General features: G+C 48.8%; 1 protein-coding gene across 7 annotated transcripts in view; it reads right to left on the bottom strand.

The window, feature by feature from the left end:
* Positions 1-19956, bottom strand: part of LTBP2 (latent transforming growth factor beta binding protein 2) — a 99686-nt gene that overhangs the window by 35533 nt on the left and 44197 nt on the right. For 6 of the 7 annotated variants that reach the window (XR_002782939.1, XM_023537043.1, XM_023537045.1 and 3 more), the window contains exons 5-11: positions 15548-15738; positions 13270-13440; positions 12772-12978; positions 11722-12008; positions 10567-10669; positions 3803-3877; positions 551-673 (exon numbers count right to left, since the gene is read on the bottom strand). Coding sequence is in view for 6 of the 7 variants with exons in the window: in XM_023537043.1 (XP_023392811.1) it covers positions 551-673; positions 3803-3877; positions 10567-10669; positions 11722-12008; positions 12772-12978; positions 13270-13440; positions 15548-15738 (1157 nt within the window). In the remaining variant the exon portion in view is untranslated. The remainder of the gene's footprint in view (positions 1-550; positions 674-3802; positions 3878-10566; positions 10670-11721; positions 12009-12771; positions 12979-13269; positions 13441-15547; positions 15739-19956) is intronic. The other variant, XM_023537046.1, reaches the window with a different exon arrangement.

Genomic DNA, 19956 nt, shown 5'->3' with positions numbered 1-19956 from the left:
GAGGCTGGTATGACTCATGACACATATGTGTTCATGGACGCAGAGACACATTCAAAACTACAAGGGACCCCAGGATTATGGAAAGGCCTTGGGGCCGGGCAGCAGTGCCATTCATGCTCAAGACAGGTCCCCTCAGAAAGGTCTGCAGCTAAGTGACCGGGCTCCTAAGCTCAGGCACTGGAAGAGGCAGCCACTGCTCGGCTGGACATTATTGCTGAGGCACCACACATCCCCCCAAAGTAAACGAAGCAACAGGTGGAACAGAAATGATTAGAGAGAGGGAAAAAAAAAAAAGAAATAGTAGAAAACCTCAAATTGCAAAGCCCCCAAAGAAATGGCTAAAGCCAGAAGCGAAGTAGTAACTGCCTCCATCCCAGTAGCAGGGAACAGATCTGTTTTGTGCATTGGGCCCAGTTCCAGGTTGAGTCATGGACACTGGGCCCTGGGATAGGGCCTGGGGGAAGTTTCTGCTCTGGGCCTGGCCCGTGGACCCTGAGGGTCCCATCTTGCCTCCCAGGGTCCGCCACCCCCGGTCCCCGCCAGCACTCACACACACAGCGGCTCCTTGACGGGTCCAGCATGAGGCCAGGCCTGCAGGTGCACAGGTAGCTGCCCCGAGTGTTCACGCACTCCGAGTCCTTGCACAGGCCCAGGGTCAAGCACTCGTTGACATCTGCAGGGTTGGAGAAGATGGCCATGTGCCCGCCCCACCGAGGCCTGATGGAGGGGAAGGGCTGGGGCAGAGATCTTCGAATAATTTCTCCCAATTAAAGGACAACAATAAGGGAGCTGCCATTTATTCTATGTGACCCCTCTCTCTGCTCCTCAGTTTCCTCATCTGTAAAATGGGGATAATAATAGTAACTACCAGTTAGTCTTGGATAGGTGGATCAAATGAGGTAAAAATTTCAAATCACTTCGTCTTATAACTGGTAATAACGATCGTAATATTAAGAGCTAATGTTTATTGAGTGCCTATGACGTGTCAGGTACCATGCCAGGCACTTTACGTATGATACCTCATTTAATTCTCACAAACGATTTTATTAAGTAGGTCCACAAGTCCTCATTTTATAGGTAGGGAAACTGAGGCCTCAAGAGTGACATGCCCAAAGTCACTCAGCTAGTAAGTGACATGCTGGGATACGAACAGGGGAAGCAGATAAGGGGACAATTGGGGTTGGAAGTTGGAGAAAGGGCCACCCAGTCCCTCCTAGTCAGCTTTCCTGAGAGACTTCAGAGCATCTCTGTAGGACCCAAGGTCTGGGGAACAGTGAGCTGCAGAATGGAGGGACCTCAACAAGGAAGAGGAGGCAGGCACTGGGGTGCAGAGAGTCAGGAGGGCACGTCGCCAGGTCCTTCAAGCACCCCCTGCTTCAGGCAAGCCACGCACATCCCCCAAGACCAGTGGATGTTCATGCCGTTCTCCAAGTGAGGGAGCTACATTAGCTCCTTTGTGATTTCAAAAATGTTTCACGCCAGGAACTTCTTCCTGCCAAGAGGAGATCCCAGCTCTCACACTCTAAGCACCAAAAAGTCAGGGCCCCTCTTGGTGATGATGTCTTCATTGACGATTGTGGTGGCAGTGATGATGGTGAGCATAAAAGGGTTGTGAGGGGCATCCACCTCCAGGGCCAGGTGATAACGCTTGGGAGCCTGGTAGCATCAGAGCCACCTGCTCAGCCACAGGCTTTGGAGAAGATGGCTCTCAGCACAGGAATGAAGGGGCTGAAAGGTGACCAACTCCTCCTTGGCAGGACGCCCTACTGGGAGGGAGAGCTAGGAAGGGAAACTGATCCATTTGCCTCCGGATTGCGGCCAGAGTAATATGTCTAAACATAAATCTAACTTGCCTCCTCTCTGCTTGAGAAGCCTCCAGACTCCCTATCACCTCCCAGAGGGAGCCCCTGCACCATTTTATGGTATCCGAGGCCCTCCACCATATTTCTCCAATGCCTATGGATAACTGGATGGCTTGGATGAGACCCCAAGATGCCTGTGTTCTCTCCCGTGCGTGTACAGGCTATATTCCAGCCAGCTCAAACTACTCCTTTGCTTATGCTATTCCCTGTGCCTGGAATGCCTGCATCCCCTTTAGCTGGCTAACTCTACACATCATTTAAGTCTAGGTCAGGTATCACCTGAAGCCTGATCCAGTCTGGGAAGGACCCCTGTCATGTATCCCATAGCACCCAGTACATCGAGAGCACTTCTCTCATGGAGTGTAATTGTTTGGGTGTCTGTCTTCACCTGGGGCAGCAGCTGTGTCTGAGCCATCCCTGTGTACTAACACCCAGCACGATGTATGCAGCTCACAGCAACACCCCAAAATTATCCCATGGAGGCAGAAGAGAAGGATGGAGAGAGAGGAGGGATGGGGCATGCAGGTACAGAGGTGAGTGGGTCCCTTTACAGGCATGGAGGCCACAGTCACAGATGTAGGAAGGGGGAGGTTCCCTCAGCATCTCCTGTCCTGGGGGCTCAGTGGAGGGTGAGCAGAGAGCTCATCTGAGAGTTTGAGAATAAGTTTAACCTTCTGGGCTGGGAAACACACCAGGGGGAGAGGCTGCTGGGGATAGTTTAGATATGAACACCCTCCAAGGGCAAAACTACAGACATCTCTCCGCATCCACTGTCCACTAGGCCCTCAGCCCACTGCTCTTGATGGAGGCTGACCCGGGCTCGGTGGGGTCAGAGGCCTACCCTTTTTCCTGGTCCACCTTTACTTATCCATGGGCCAGAAATCCCCTCCAGGGCCTGGCACCCCACAGCCACACCAGAGCTCCTCAGACTCCTCTCTCCTGAAGAAGCCTCCAGGGAGAAGGTACCTAGGAGGCCATCTGGGTCAATCCCTTATCTCTAACTCAGCTTCACCCAAAGTAAGCCACACAGACAGTGATCTGTCCAGCTCTCTAAGCTCTCCAGAGGGAAAGCTGCCTCAGGTCCCCACTGACCTGTCAGCCCCAGGAGCTGCCCACAGGCTGGAAGGCCCTGATCTCCAGTCCACGGCCAACAGTGGCTCTCCTCTCAGTGCCTGAGCTGCTTGGTGGCGGCTGTTGCCCCCTCAGTGAAGGCTTCAGTCATCCTGGTCCCCAACACTCTCTCTAGAATTCCTTGTAGTGACAAAGCCATAGCTGAGCTCTACTTCCCAGCCCTCTGTACCGAGGTGCCTCTGGGCCTTGTCCCTTTAAGGGCTCTCTAATGCAGAGCACCCTGGACCTCAGCTGGCCTAACAGAGCCGGTCAGCCAGGCCAGCCAGGCCAGGGTCTGTGCTATATATAGTCCCTCTCTCCTCCACCTGTGCCTTCCCCCTTCCCCCTCCTGGTTGTGGGTTGAGGTAAGGGGAGGCCTGAGCAGCTGAAGGTACTTCGTTGGGGACAGACAGTCCACAGAGGTCTCCACTAATTCAGGCTGACTTGATCTCTGACCCTGGAGTCAAAAGTCCTCCCATTCCAGGGAGATCAGCCCAAGAGGTGAGTGGATGTGTGGGGTCTGGGTGACATCATCAGACACAATACCACACAGCCCTAGAGAGGTGCTTGGCCCAGGCCCGGGATAGGGTGGGTGGAGATGGGGCCAAGGGGTTGGGCTCAGCTCCCAGGTCCTTTCTCAGCTCCCTCTATCACTAACTCCTGACTTCCTTGGGCCAGTAGAACCAGCAACTGCCACAGCTCCCTCAAGACTGGGCTTAGAGGTGCCTCGTGGAGACCACTCAGGCAGTGTCAGCTGCTCCTCCTGTCTGCATCAGCAGGTCTCGGTCATTCCCTTTCCCAAGCCCAGCCTTGGCCCTAGTCATCCTTACCTTGACAGTGAGTGAGGTTCAGCCTTTTGTAGCCCTGGGGACACTCCAGCTGGCCATTTTCAATCACTGGAGAAGCTGAGGAGTGAAGACACAGATAGGTCTCAATGAGGGCCCTTGGGCTCTTCTGTCACCCATGCTGGGAAGTAGGGTGCAGTTTGGATGTCCAGCCCTCTCTGCAGCTGTGAGGCCCCATCTCCCCAAGCTATCACTCTGGGCAGCTGTGCCTCCTTGACTGAAATCCCTTCCCTGGCTCCTACCAGGCTACTCTCATCCCACCTTGCTCTCAAAAATACTAAGTAACTATATATCTTATAAATAGTTATGATATTATATACAGTATATATTATACTACATCAATATAATACAATATAACACGATTGGACATGTTTTGTTATTACTTTTTTTTTTACGTTTTTTTTTTTAAGCAATTATAGATTTGAGGGAAGTTGCAAAAAATAGTGCAGAGAGGGCCCAAGTGTCCATTACTCAGTTTCTCCTAATGGTTACATCTTATATAACTATAGTCGTTTTATTCTTTTTTAAATATCTAGATACAACAATTCACACCCTGGCTAAATTTGGTTTATTATGATATTTGGTTTCAATGCTGTGGTAGCTGACAAAGTATCCTAGCTCAAGATGGAAGAACTTCATCAGTGATTGTACTTAGAAAACCATGACATTCATTTTTCACTCACATTTACCAACCATGTGATGCTGCTGTTGAAATCTGGCTAGTAAATTTCCATCTTCTCCAGAGGTCAGTTTTTTGTTCTTACAAATTTTAAATAATTTTCAAATATTTCGAGTGTGCAAATGGAGATGGTTTATAGCATCCCATGATGAGAAACTAGTTCTCAGTGTTTTGGTGCTGATACACATTCTGCCTTAATTTCACACCATTCCCCTTTCTTTACTAGGAAAAAAAAATCTATTTATGTTAAATAAAAACAGGGAAAACTCTCCATTACTTTGGAGGGACAGAGTAGTATGTCAACCCTCTTGAAAAACTCTAGCAGGTACTCTAGTACTGACAGCCACCTGTCATCACAGAAAAAGACAGTAAATGTGGAACACCCATCTTCCTGTTTTTTTTTTTTTTAAAGATTTACTCATCCTTAAGCAATTCTCAAGTAGTATACGTGATTTTCATAGACATTATTCCAACACAAAGTTTTATAAAGAAATCCTTATACTTTTAAAGGTCTTGTTTTACAAAGTTAACTGCGTGATGAATTTCTCTTCCTCCGGCTTTGACTTCGTTGTGACAATAGCTTGCCTATGAAGGCTGTGGTGAGGGAATTTTACATCTGGTGCTCTACATTGCCATTACCTTATCAATCATAGATAGCATCAGCGGCTATACTTCCAGAGTTGTTTGGTACAGCTTATTTTTATTCAAGAAATTATTTACTATTGATACTATATGTCCTCTCGTTCATCCTTTCATTAGTGGCTTATAAAAAGATAGTTCTTCACATATTTTATTGTTAAAATAGATTCTTGAAAAAAACAAGAGGCATGTTAGAAATAGCTATACTTTCATCCAATTGTACAGACAACTTTGAGTGTCTCTGTTTTTTAATGTTTTTCTAATCAAGACACCTCTGAGTCCATCATTAGCTGCTACCTCTGGGGAAGGTTTGTTAGTAATGGCAGCAGATAAAACTGTATTTCATATAGCCTTCTTGAGCATTTGGATCCTGGGCTCCATTTTGGTTCACATCTGAGAGGTCATTATTATTTTTACCTTGGAATATAGATGATTTCATATAAGAGGAGAAAAGTCAGCTTTGCATTTTTTAATGATTACTTGCAATTATGTTATTAGCATTATTTTGAATCCTGTTTCTTTGCAAAGATTTTTTTAAGAGTCACTTTGCTACTTAGTGAGAGTTGCTTTAGTTAAAACTAGACAACATAATTGAAAAATCCCATAAACTGAGCACTGTTGTATGTTGTGCGTTGTGAGGCCAGACAAACATAAGAGGCACTACCTTTTCTTGGAACTTCACTCTTCCCTGAGTATGCTTTGTGTGCCAAACATGACAGGTGACAGACTGACATGCAGAGTAAGTGAAGACATAAATAAGTCTACTCTTTTAAAAATTAAAGCTTATTTTTTTTTAAGTTTAAAAAGATGTAAATATAAGTTGTAATATTTGTCCCTGCCATGGACAGTCTTGCTCAGGGTTTGCACGTTGCTCCAACTAAGAGGCCACAGTGTGGGTGTAAATGTGGATTCTGAAAATGCTGACACTGAGACAGACGGAAGGATAGGAGAGAGGCTGGGAAGAGGGAGCACGTCCCCCAGCAACTGAACTGTGTGATTCACAGTGAGGGTGGATGGCAGGTGTCACCGCCCCTGCCACTCACACCAGGCAAGCCTCTCAAGTGCTCTCAACACCTGCAGGCTTTCCCTTGTCATAGCACTGATATGTTGCTCTGTGACAGCCTGTTTGCTTGTCCATCTCTTCCAATAAAGTGTAAGCTCCATGAGAATAGGAACCTTGTCTTCTTCATCACTGCTATGTCTCTAGAGCCAAGCGCAGCACATGGAACAGCATAGGCACTCAATCAAATGGAATAAATAATAACGCAAACACTAAAATGACGCTCACTATGGGCCAGGCCCTGTTGGAGGTACTTACTAATATTCTCCCCATTTTACCGATGAGCAAACCGAAGCACGGAGGGGTCACCCAGCAGGTGGATGGAGCTGGTATTATGATCCCAGGCACCTGCCTCCAGAGGATAAATTCTGAACCATTCCTCTCTACGGCCTCCAAATAAATAAATTATTGGATTCATGAAAAACTTAAGAATTCTCTGGGCAGAGAATCCTAGGGTCTGGAGGCCCCAGGGAAGTGCCTGCCCAGCAGGAAGTATATCACTCTTCCTGGGAACCCTCCCAGAAAGGGATCCGGAGAGTGAATGAGGAATAACGAAAAAGACAAGGATATCCAGGAGGAGGTCAGAACTATTTGGATGCTGGGTATTTGGATCCTTGTGGCAGGAGCTCGGTACTTCTGGGAACAGCCATTATATTGCTGTGTTCCGGTTTTTAATAACTGTTCCTTGCACTCAGTTTCACGTTGAGCTCTGCTTATCAGAAACATCCATACATTGGCCTTTGCCCTCCTGAACTGCGTGGAACAAGCCTAGCCACTTCTCCCTGGGACAGTTCTTTCAACATATCTCCGTTAACTCTTAGGTCTGGGCTGAAGGTGTCCTGCCTATCCATTCAACTCCAATTTTCTTGAGGGCTGTTGTCCTTTATGCACACGTAACTCATAAAACACACCCTCCTGTCTGTGAAATTCTAGTCTAGGGTCCTGATTTTTGCTGTCTTCAAGCAAGCACAGGCCTCCCCAGAAGAATTAGGGAGATCTAGTTAGCTTAGAATCAGACACACTGTGGCATTTGAACCCTCGCTCCACTTGTCCTAACTGTGTGACCTTGAACAAGTTCCACAGTCTTCTCAGAACTTCATTTCCTTCATCTATCGAATGGGAATAAAAAGCCTTAGCTTGCAGGTGGTTGTAACAATTAAATGATGAGTGACAAGCCTAGTGTAGCATAAAAGTTCAGTAACTGGCCACTACTATTGTTTTTAAAAGGGAAAGCTGCAGAATTCTTTGAAGAGTCAGCTCTCCCTGGAGATTCAGGGAGGGGCCTGGGTTCTGAGATGAATTCATCCTATGCCAGGCAGATGGAAAGACGATCTCGCAGCAAACAGCTGGAGCTCACCACTGCGGGCCTCGAGCTGTGTGCCAGCCCTGTCTGCCCCAGCAAAGGGGCTTTGGGGTTGACACAACCAGTGCCTAGCCAGATGGGGCAGTGGCCAACTTTCCAGTCAACCCAGATGTCTGTCTTTCTCAGACAAAAACTCAAAAAATGTGGCTTTAATCAAAGTGGTTTTGAGAGCCAGGTGCTCTCCAGACCCTGGCAGGGGGACTTCAGAAACTCTGAGCAGGGACCTTTGATAAATCCCAAAGGAGCAGAAAGGTCAGCTGCATCTGTCACACAGAGAAAAGAAAGGCTAGCCTAGATTGACTGAGCTATCTCCCTGAGAAAGAAGGCACTAGGGAATTTTTCTGGAAGAAAAGGGATTTTGTGTCATGTAAATTGAGACTTCAAGACAAGTCCTTTTCCATGTCAGAAATAGCAGCAATCTACAGGGACCTTCTTTGACAGTCGGCATGGAGCCTCAGAAGCCAAAGGTGACTTAGGGGAAACCATGAAGTCACATTGTTTCTCGGCTGCTGGCTGTATTACTTCTCTCATCCCCAATTCTGCTAGACTACCTCGTTGGGGATAGAGAACAAAGCCCTCTTCTGAGGGACAAGGCTTTATTTTATTAGAGGAGAAATAGAGGCTCAGTGGAGCAAACGCCCCAGGGCTGAAATGTTCTAGAACCTAGAAGTCCTGCCTGTCTTGCCCACCATCCCAAATCCCACCGCAGGATCTGGCCTCTTTTCCTTCCTCTGACTCTTGCACAGTAGCTTGCTTGTCATGCCTACTTAAAGAAACATTCCCCGCCTGGGCCCAGGCTTGGGCGTGGAGCTAGGTGTTTGGCACCCTGTCAACACAAATGAAGCTCCCAGCTTGTGCCCTTTCTCTATACAATGTCCAGCTGCACTTTAATGTGTTTTAAATGTTTATGTTGCCCTGGTCTTTGTTATCATGCTCTTTGGTGTGATGGAATGCTTGACATTCCAGGGTCTGCACCAATGTGCCTAGCTTGCTGAGATGTGCTGCACTCCGTGGGGAAGAGGGCCCAGCCTGGGGTGTGCTTGCTTTGGGAAGAGGGCTCAGCTTGGGGTGTGCTTGCTTTGGGAAATGTTGCTCACTCTTTTGGTCTCACCTGCATATGCAATTTCTTTGGCTTGTTAAGCTCTTCCCCATCTCTTTGACTGGCCTAACCTAACAATTCTTCAGATCTCATCCTGGATGATACCTCCTCCAAGAAGCTTTCCCTGACCCACCAGTTCGAGCTAGGATTTCCTACCCCACAGTGGATAGCCGTGCAGGTTGTGCACTGCACAAAAGCACCACATCTAAAGGAATCATTTGCAACCTAGATTTCTATATTTATAAAGACTGTTTTGAACAAATAGAAGGGGTATCTTTCTCTAATTCGCATGAAGGTGCTATAGGATCTATCAGTGTCCCCAGCTGGTTCTGCTGTCTGTTCCCACCACATTTGGTACCGTCTAGTCCCTGCACGAGCCCTCTTTTCCTGATGCCCGCTGCCTGTCCGCAATCCCCCTTCCCCACGGCAATCCCCCAGTCCCACCGTGCTCGGAGAGGAGAGGCACTGTTTCCACCTCATTCTCCACTGTTTGTCCAGGGCCTGCAAACTAGGGGCACTTTCAATAGTTGCTTCATCAGTGTCAATAGCTGTTGACGGAATGGAATGTGAAATATGGAAGTCTCAAGGATCAGCAGGACCAGGAGGAAGGAAAACAAGGAAAACAGAAAAGTGGCAAAACATCTCTGGCCTGCAGGGGGAGATGCTGAGCACTTCGAGGCACTCCTCCCGGTGGGCAGCGGGTCCATTCCCTTTTCTCTTTTTGGAGAGGTACTTTCTAATAATATTAACATCTACCATTTATGGACCTAACGCTAAGCACATGCATCACATCGTCTACTCTCCGCAGCAGCCCTATGAGACTGGTGCTATTATTGTCTCCATTTTGCAGATCGGAGATGGAGCAGAGAGAGGTTAATGGGCAGAGCTGGGACTGGTACTTTGGTAAGTGTCGGATGGTCAAGCCCGGAAGGTTAATACTATCCTTTGCTGCTTTGCCAAAAATTCTATCACCCCGTGAAATCATCTACACTTATTTTTAGTTTGGAAAATATGGTCGCTGCTCTACAGCCGAATGTGAAGTTAAGAACAGCTCCGTCTCTCCTACCTTTGGGCTCTGGTCCAGGCCCCCACAACGTGGACTCACTGAGTCTACTGCTGACAGGCAAAAGAAATACACGGCAGGCGGGGGCCCAAGAGCGAGGCCTGGAGGGGGAAGACAGGCTGAGCAGGCAGAAACCATACTCAGGCACAGGCTCCGCATCGCGGCCTCCTGACTGCAAGGTCAAAGCCTGCAGGAGCAGCATTTCGCTCACTCCTAAATTCTCAGTGCATGGCACACACGAGGCACCTGGTATTTGCTGGGTGAGTGAGTGAGTGAGTGAATAAAGGAAAGAATGAATGAATGAATACATGTTAGATTTTCTCATTATCCAAAAGAGGATAGGGAAATGGATTTCCCATGCCCCAAGGCTGAAGATGTTATGAGACACACATCTAATTCTGATTCAAAGACAGGAGGCAGGAAGCAGGAGGTGAGGAGAAAGGAGAGGATGAGGAGAACACTGAACCAACAAATCAAGACCTCTGGCCCCTGGTACCTGGGCATGGGGTATATGGGAGGAGTCCAGGGGTGGAAGAGGGTCCGTCCTAGGATGGGATCTCTAAAATCTGAGCAAGAACAGCTGGCAAGAGGAAGGAACCCCTCCTAGGCAATCAACTGGAGCAAGTAGGCCAGGTTGCACCCAGCGGAGGGTCTGAGCCATCAGGAGCCTTGGCCACTAGCCAGTAGCATGCTCGAAGCAGATCTGGAAAGGTTGCCTGGTTTACCAGCAAATTCTACTTGCCTGACCTCTGAGACCCTGGAGGGAGATGGATGGGGGCACGCAGCAGAGGCCAGGCACTGAGAGAGCTTTGCCTGCAACCCTGGACCCTGGCACCCAGCACTCACCTGGTCTGGGTGGGCATGGGGCACACAAGGTCACCCCCCAGAAGGCTCCCACACTGCCACAGCAGTCTTCTTGGGCAGTCAGCTCTAGCAGGGGGTTGGCACACTGGAAAAAAGGCCATGGACACCTGTCACCACTTCTTACCTCCCCTGCTGTGTACAGAGATGTCCCAGGAAAGGCTGAAACAAGAGCTCTCCTCCCCCCTCCCCACAGCTTGCCAGAGGGTACCCCCACCTAAGGGACAGTAGGAGAGAGTCAGCTGATGTCCAGGAAGGAAGCAAAGAAACCTGCAGTCCACTCTGTCAAGCCCGAAACTTAAGGGGTGGGGACACATCCCAGGCAAGACAAGATCTTCTCTGCACAATGCCATGTCCTGGCCCACAGAGTCCCAAAGGATGGGCTTTCTTCTGTCAAATTTCAGGGTCACCCACAGTGCCAACCTTCCCCGTGGACAGGGTCCAGGCTTAGGGACACCACAAGCTGAGAGGTCAGGGGAGGTCTGGGGACTCAGAGTCCCTGTCCCTTGGCTACCCCCCACCTCCTCCAGTTCCCTAACCTCATGAGGGATTTCTGGAAACACCAAACTACAAGCCTAAGAAAGACCATCTTGGGTCTGGCTTAGCTGCTGTTCTTAGGTTCCTGGACTCATAACAGCTCACCTGATTTTCCATCACTAACTATGATACCTCCAGAGGGGGATGGAGTGTCTCTCATCGTGCACCCTCAAGACTTTGGAGTTTAACCTGCATTTGCAAATTCCACATCGCAAAGATCCCAGTCTCAGCTGAATACCAAATTCTTTCTCACCAGATCTAATAGCCCCACTGTCCATGTACCAGGGGGTCCTAGACTTATGTCTAGGAGAGCCTAGCATTTCCTGGGACCCAGGGAAACTGGTGCCCCTCTAAAGGGAGACTCTCTTAGGTCCTCTTCTGCATGCCTGGCACTGACAGGTATCTCAGGGGGCCCAGGTAGGAGGCCCAGCCTCCCTGCACTCAGGCAATTTTATGACCTGAGTTTTCCCATCTGAGGAGTGGGAGACTCTACAAACACTCATATTCCATAAGAACAAAGAGGAGAGAGAGAAGAAGGGGCAGAGCGGGGGGCAATCACTGTTCTGGAAGCCTTCGGGGCTGAGGCTGGAGCTTCGTTCTCACCTGGCCATTCACAGAGCTCAGGTAACACCGTCCCAGCAGTCCCCGAGGCCTGGGAGCTGCTGGGGGCAGTGGCCGAGGGGCCTCTCCAGGTCGAGAAGGGATGCTGTTGCTGTCCCAGTAGCTGTGGCCAGGGCTGGCGGGGAGCTGGGGCAAGGGTCTGGTCTCCACACTGTTCTCCTCCGCCGCCTCCTCAGCCTCGCCCCGCACCCGTGCCACCTGATGGACCTGCACGGAAGCCTCGGGCGGGTGGTGAATGTGCACCTTCACCAAGGAGGGGTTCACAGAGACTGGACACAGGGGCTGGGGTCAGAGTTGGTAAAACGGAGCCCCACCCCAGCACGATTCCCCAGTGAGGACAGGATGAAGTGCAGACTCCTTCACTCCCTGCCTACCAGTGAAGGATCTTCATTATCAACTTCTAAACGACCTTCCTGATTTTGCCTTCCCCACCATCCTGCACAGCCCGAGCTCCAGCCCAACTAACCTGCACGGTCCTGCCTCCATGCCTTGGCTCACGCCAGGCCCTTTGCAGAGGAGCTCCTCCCACTCCCTCCTGCTTAACCAAAGGCTGCCACTGTTTAAGGCCTGCCCAAGGTCCACCTCTTCCACACAGCCTTCCCTCAACACCCTGGGCTTACGGGGCTCTCCACCCCCTGACTGCCTATATTTTTGGCACATTTTATTTGGCACCTAATAATGAAAAGCAGGGGAAATGAAATGTTTTATTGATGCTATTCTCTTTCCCGTCCACCCACCCTCTGTTGTCCAGGTCCGTGGGCTTCTTGCAGGCAGGAAAACCCTGTACTTATACTCTTTTGTCTCAGGCATAGCACCCGCTAGGGGGTGAGGGCAAAAATATTGATGAATTTGGATGGAAGGACAATGATGTTTAGGGAATAAAATTGAGCCCTGAGGGCAGCGGAGAGGGAGGGAGGTTTGACTTGAAGAAAGGCCTGGAGACAGCTTCCTGTCCCCTCCACCAGATGCCAGGAACCCCTCCACCCCATATCCAGTGTGCCCTTTGCCCCGCATCCCCAGCCCCACACTCACCCAGCTGGTTGGAGAGAGGCAAAGTGAAGGTGGACTGCCTCAAGGGGACTTCCACTGAGGCCCTGTGGTGGGAGTCCCTCTCTGGAGGCTCCCTTTCCAGCTTTGGGGCGGGCAGATGACAGAACTTCCCGGTGGAGTTGGCGGGGCACCAGCACTCGTCCCTGCCGATGCAGCGGCCTCCATTCAAGCAAGGGATCTGGCAGAAATCTACAACATAGACCTCAAGGTGACTGGCAGTTAAAGAATACAGCATCACCCACCATGTCACCGGCAGGTGACAACAGAGAAGCAGGGGGAGCAGTACTCTAAATCTGCATGGCTCGAGGAGCCCAGCATCCCCTGAAATGCAGGGACTTTCCAGGAGGCTCAAGGGCGAAGAAGGGTAGGTAATAACCGGCCCTTGCCTTTCTAAAGAGCACTTCATGCCTTTCCTGCATCCCTCGATTGCTTGGGAGACACGGCCAGCCAAACCCTCTTCTGACAGGGGAAGGGACTCACAGATGCGGAAGCCAGACTTGGGGTCATGCCCATGACCGCCCTGGCTGTACAGGGTGGTAGTGTCGCCACGCTCACAGCTGTTGGCACAGTGCCCATGGGCACAGGTCTGCTTGCAGATGGTAGGAGTGAAGACGATCTTGATCTTCTTGATTTTCTCCGTGAGGTTCAGCCCTGTAGAGAGAGGGCTTGGGTCCAGGGGGCAGGGCTGAGAGGCACAGCTGTGACCTCCAGAAGATGGTTAGAGAGGCCCAAGGGACCAGGGGAGAATCCATCCCAAGGGCATTTGCTAAGTACTCGCTGAATGTACGGTCCCACAGTGGGGGCAGGGGGACACCTTTGAGGCGCTCACAGCCCAGCACTTATTGAGGGACGTCAGTGTGCAGCCAACGAAGCTCACGTTTTTTATGCACATTAACTCTCAACCCTCTGGAATGAGTATTATTTTAGGTTGAACCATTAGAAGTTGCTATTTTTGTAGGTTAGCATGGTTGACTGCTGGCAATGTTCCTATATCCAACCTAGCATTTCAATTTTACAGGTAAGGAAACAGGCTCAGAGAAGGTTGGGTTGCAAGTGGTACAGCTGGGCTTTGAACCAAAAGGCAGAGAAAAGAATGTAGCTCAGACCTGCTGGAGCAAAGAGCTTTCTAAGAGAAGTGGAGGAAGATAAAGCCTGAAAGAAAGATTAGAGTCAGGTTGGGCGGGGCAGGGGGGGGTGGGGGTGGGCTCATTGCCAGAACGAGGACCAGGCACTTTGGCTGGTAGTGAGAAGTCACTGAAAAATTCTAGTAAGAGATCCAAGAGGAAGCATGGAGGGATGAATGCCCTCCCAGCTGGGTGTGCAGGTGGATGGGGAGGCAGGATGACCAGTGTGGAGGTCACTGCAGTGGTATGAACTGAGGTCACTTCACTTAAAAGGATGATGGCAGTGGAAATTCAAAGGAGGGGTGTTCATCTAGTGTGGGGAGCCCAGGGACGGAAGCCGGAAAGCAGAGGGGTTGGGGAGGGAAGTGTGGAAAGTCTTCGAGGACCACATGTTCGAGAAGCTTGACTGTGACGGGAGGGGAGAGAGAGAATGGAGAGCTGTAAGCAAGTGTACATGCGCCAGGAAAGGGCTGAGGGAGACGGTTTGAAGGGGGAGGACCGAAGGGGTGAGGGGAGGACAAGTGATGGCCTAGTGTTCCAGAGGAGTCAAGAAAGGTAGCGTGTGCCTTAGACAAGAAGAGAGACACCTCCTTTTCAAGATGACAAGAAAGAAGTTCGTTAACAATAAAAAGAAATGAAGTACTGACACACGCTACGACGTGGATGAACCTCGAACACGTTATACCAAGTGAAAGAGCCAGACAGGAAAGGCCACATATTGTATGATCCCCTTTCTATGAAATGTCCGGAATATGCAAATCTACAGAGACGGGCAGTAGATCAGTGGGACCAGGGGCCGGGGCCGGGGGGAGTGGGGAGTGACTGCTTAATGGCTGTGGGATTTCTTTCTGGAGCGATGACAACGTTCTGCAGTTGCACAATAGTGGCAGTTGCCTAGACAGTGAATGTACTGAGAACCTCTGATGTGTACACTTTAAAATGTCATTTTATGTTATGAGAATTTCATCTTAATTTTAAAAATGGGAAAAAAAAAAAAAGAAAGGAAGTCAGCTGGGCACGGGTTGAAGTGAGGGAGCAGTGTGAGTCCTGGGCAGGCAGACGGGCAGGAAGGTGAGGAGCTTTTGGCAGTGGCAGTCTCGTCCAAAGCTGATGGGGAGCAGCTTGGAGTACCTGCTCAGAGGAATGAGACAGAGTGTCCAGGCACACATGGAAAGACTGTCAGCAACAATCAGGAATGCAGAGGTGTGAATTCACAGGGATGCTGGGTTCTCTCTTCCAGAGGCAGAGGCCTAGCCATAGCTGCTAAGGAAGCAGCTGGTTGGGTTGGTCCAGGAAGGGTGGGGTTTGCAGAAAGGGTGAAGTGGAAGGACCAGGGCCAGGGAGGTGAGGTTCATAGCTGGATATGAGGGAAGCGAAGGCAGGATGGGTGACAGACGGGGCAGAAATGGAGCAATCGAGGTCTAAGGGTCTCAAAGTCCTGATCAGCTGGTTTGGGACTCCTGGAAGATGGCACAAAGCAGGTGCTTGACAGCTGTTTGTTGATTGGCTGAAAGGATGAGGGACAGGTGACAACTCAGCTCCCCAGTGAGAATGGAGGGAAGAAGCAAGATGGCCAGAAGGTCAGAGATTCAGATGCCTTGTTCTTCTAGGATCCCAACACAGGGTGTCCTTACCCCAAGGGGATGACAAGTGGTCCAGATATGCTGCCTGCTGGGCGCCATCCCTCTGCTCAAGGCCTGGGCCCGCGGGCAGGGCATTGGAAGTCAGCTGGCCACTGGCTGAGGTGGCCGGGTATAGTCGGACGGTCCGGGACGGCCCGACGCGCTGCTGGGAGACGTGGGTCTGGCTGAGTTCACTCAGGGTCCTGTGGAGACAACCATGGCACAGAGGTTTTCATCGGGGAGCAGCATCTCTGTGCCCTCCCTATCCAGGGTGCTCATCCCCTGCCTGCACTGAAGAAGAGTGCTTTCTGTTTGGCTGCCTTCTTGCCAACTCTGGGAAAGTGGAGGCATCCTGAGGCAGGAGACTGAGCTAAGGCCAGGCAGCTACTCCAATAGGAGTGACTACCCCTACGTGGAATCATCAGGCTTTGGCTGGGTATTCTGGGCAAGTTGCTCAGCCTCTTTGGGCCTCAGGACCTTTGACTGCAAAATGAGGATGTTAGATTGGTCCCATGTAGCTCTGACATTCTGAGTCTTTGAGACTCTTATGAAGCAACCCGTGCCCTCAAACTGTGGCCTATGCTTAGCCCCTGCCATTTCTTAATGCAACCCTTCACACAAATTGCCTGTGGAATAGGTGCCCAACAAATCCCCATTCACAGACTGACTTGGGCCGAAGCCTAGAATATCCCGTTCATTAATTTTATTATAAAAATAATATAACAACAATATTCAAGGAGAAAAAAATGAATCCATCATCCCCCACCCTAGCAGAGCAAATACTTTTGCATACTTCCTTTCAACCTTTGCTCCGGTATACGTTCTTATATATTGTCATCATCCGTAGATACAATTCAGAATTCTGATTTTTCACTTAGCATTAGATCATACTTTATACGATTCCATAATTTTTATATTTATCATATTAATTGCTATATAATAATAGTCTACATGAAGAAAAATCATGATTTATTCAGACATTCTGTTACAAATTTAAATTGTTTTTCATTTTTGACTGGATATTTCACTCATGTGGCTTTTTTCTTGTGTTAAAATACTCCTTTAGTAGTGGAGGTTTCATTATACCATTCTATTTTATTCTGTATATTTCAAAAAAATTCGAATAATAAACATTTTGAAAGGATTATTATTTTAGGATTAATTCGGTGGACTAGAATGACAATATCAAAGGTTACAAACATTTATGGCTGTAAGTACACACTGGTGTGTCGCTTTCCAAAAGAGTTGCATCGAAATGTATAAATGTGCTACTTAGAGTACGATCTCACCAGCATAGCATATTATTAATATTCTTATACTTTGTTAATTGAATAAGCATAAAATAATACTTCAGTGTTGTATTTATCTCCCTTTTTCATTACTTCTGAGGTTGAAAGTTTTTTCATACATCTATTTAGCACTTGCAAAGTTTTTCTACTCACATCCTTTGATATCTTAACTACTTGAGTTATTTGTCTCATAAATTTGAATGAGTTCTTCACATGTTCATTATTAGGTAGGTCATTCTATAAGGTAGCCTCCGTTGTAAATGCTGTCACTGTCACAGTGTATATGAACCACTGTATTCATGACAGTGTCTGGACTGTGGTGGGTTTGCATACACCGTAGACACTAAAGTGGAGAGAGTAATCACTTGCTCTTTGGTATACAACAGGTAAATCAGGGCCTGGAATTCCAAACCGGGGCAGCCTGATTCCTGTGCTCCCCAAGAACCCAGCTCAGACCATGATGGATGTTCAGCCTAGAAGCATCCACTCAGGCCTGGAGTGTTCTCCTTCCCCTAGTCAGCCCCACCCCTAGCCTGGATTCCTTGCTTAAGTGAGATAAGGTCCTGGGATTCTCTCCCTCCGCCATCTCTACTCCAGTTCCTTTCCTGACAGAGTCCAAACCAGGAGAGATGAGAGCCTAGCGCCCTGTGCTCCTCCCCAGCCCCACTGGCCAGGATTTGGCTCCCGTGAGCTTCGGTGCTCCTCTTCCCGACAGTGCCACCAGCAGCAAATACTCATCCCAGTAGGTCCCAACCATGCCTCACCCTGCTCCCCAAGCTTCAGGGCTAAAGTGGGAAAGAGATCCTGTTAGCCACCCTAGAAGCTCTGGGAGTGGTACTGCAGAATTGGGAGCCTAAACGTCAGGTAACTGCTCCTTGTTCCCAGGAGAAGGTCAGCACAACCAGCAGCCCCAGAAAACACAGTCCTTTTGACAGCTTCCAAGAGAGTGCTTGAAAATGAGGCGGGCAAGCTGGTGGGTCAGTGGGAGTCTCCTCCTGGTGTTGCAAGGCTGATGCCATGGATCAGCTTAGTGTCAACACCACAAAGTACCCTAGAGAGGTGAAGGGAGTAACTTATGTTCTGCCCAGACCACCTGGCACTTTTTTGAACTTGACCCTCACAAAGAGTTCTCCAATCTGGTCAAGATGGAAATTCAGAGGGTTCTTTCTTGGTGGTTTGTTGTCATTGTTGTTATTGCTGTCATCACCTTTTTCTCTAACTAGAACTCAATGCTATTGGCCCCAAGATTCCTGAGTTCAAATCCCTTAAGAGCCAGTGTTTAACGTGACAGAGAAGAAAACAGAAGAACTTATGTATTCCCTAGCTATAGATAGGACCTAGCTGTTCAGAGAAGAGAGGACAAGATTTGGGCCAGGCAAATGTCAGTTCTGCCTCTTACTAGGAGTTTGGGTTGAGCAAGTCACTTAGTTCCCCTGAGCCTCAGATTCCTCATCAGTAAAAGCGGAATAGGGACACCTACCTCAATGGGTTATTATGAGGACTAAAAGGGCTAGGGATACCATATGATTATTTTGCAAATATAAGTAAATGGTTACAAGTTGAAAACTATGCCAGACTTTTAAAATCACATGAACAAAGAAAAAAAAAGTACTAGATACAGTTCAGACAATTTCTCTCCCCAAGCCACAAAAAAATCCTTCTTCTAAAGGGAATAAAAGACTCCAAAAAACAAACTTTTATGCTTTCCAAGCATCCTTATTGTAAAGAGCCAAGTGTCTAATCTGGTGTCAACACATTTTTAACAATCAGAACCTCTGAGCCCAATCTATTGTCATCAACTGCTGTGATGGGGATTTGGGGTTAAATGACAGAAATCAAAAAGTCATGGCTTCTGAGAGACAATAGAGCAAAGGAGGAAGCCCCTCATTCTTTGACAGGTTCTACCTCTTATACTGAAAGCATGCCTATAAGGAAACTGTCACCTCCCTTCATAAACCCCAGCCTGTCCTTGGAGATGGGCAAGAAGAGTCTCCATGTCCTGAGGGCTGTGGGTCCCCTGGGGGACTTCAGATGGTTCTTCTGCCATCACCACTTAGAAGACAGCTAGGACTGGGTGGAGATTGGGAGCTGTGGGGCTCATAAGCACAGGCATATGGCCTTGTGTTATCTTTGCGCTCATTCCTCTTAAGTGAATCATAAGACTTTAGTAAAGTTCTAGTTGCATATCCCATCCTAGTCTCAGTTAGGTTGTGGAACCTCGAGAGAAAAGTCTGGCACCATGTTTGGCTCAGTGGTCCCAAGAAGCCATGCCCCCTCTTAAGGACAAGAGAGTGGTGGCAACAAAGGCAAGCAAGAACCTCACTGTGAAGGAGACTTTCTTGGACCACAGCCCCTGGGAGAGGCTCTGTCCACTTTCAGCCCTGCAAGAGCTGCTTCAATGTCATCAAGTGAGAGCAGCTCTCAGACTCACCTGGCACAAGAATAGGACTTTCTGTCACTCTAGGATCACTCCAGGAAAGTCCTGGCAAAACTGCCACAATGGACCAGAACAGCCATCTCTAGACTTCGAGATTTCATGAATCAATAAAATTTTGAAATAATTTAGGGGACCAACATAAAGTTGCCAACTTGTTATTTAGGTGAGACACACACACATACACTCACACACACACTTCTAGTTATTACCACCATCATTTCATGAAAGAAAAGACATCAGTACCAAAAAGAAACATCTGATTAAGCTTAACTTTATGCAAATCTCACCACATTGACTTTATTTTCTTCTCTTCTTCATGGACCAATGAAAACTCCATCACAGAGCAGCATTGAGCCATGGAGGAGCCACTGGGCCATGCGATCTACCAAGATCTGCACCTACCTGAGGACTCACAGGCTCTTTCAACCCAGTTTGGAAGAAAAACTTTTCATCCCAGCTGGCTTTTCATCTTCAGGCCCAAGGGAAAACTGCCTGGACAGTATATCCCATAATGATGCCACTCTGCTAAATAGAATGTGCCCAAACCCTGCCCAACACAGCGAGGTTTTCAAACAGTGATGAGAAGACGAAAGGGTCAGAGGTTCCATGCCCTCTACCCCACCCACGTTCACCCCAGCCTGGCGGCTCCACTCTATCTCATTTATAAATGGGTTTCCATATACTGTTTCATTTGA

Source organism: Pteropus vampyrus, unplaced genomic scaffold (genome assembly GCF_000151845.1).
Source record: "Pteropus vampyrus isolate Shadow unplaced genomic scaffold, Pvam_2.0 Scaffold177, whole genome shotgun sequence".
In the NCBI taxonomy this organism is placed as follows: domain Eukaryota; kingdom Metazoa; phylum Chordata; class Mammalia; order Chiroptera; family Pteropodidae; genus Pteropus; species Pteropus vampyrus.
The sequence above is the reverse complement of the archived record's forward strand: the minus strand, read 5'-3'. Positions and strand labels throughout refer to the sequence as shown.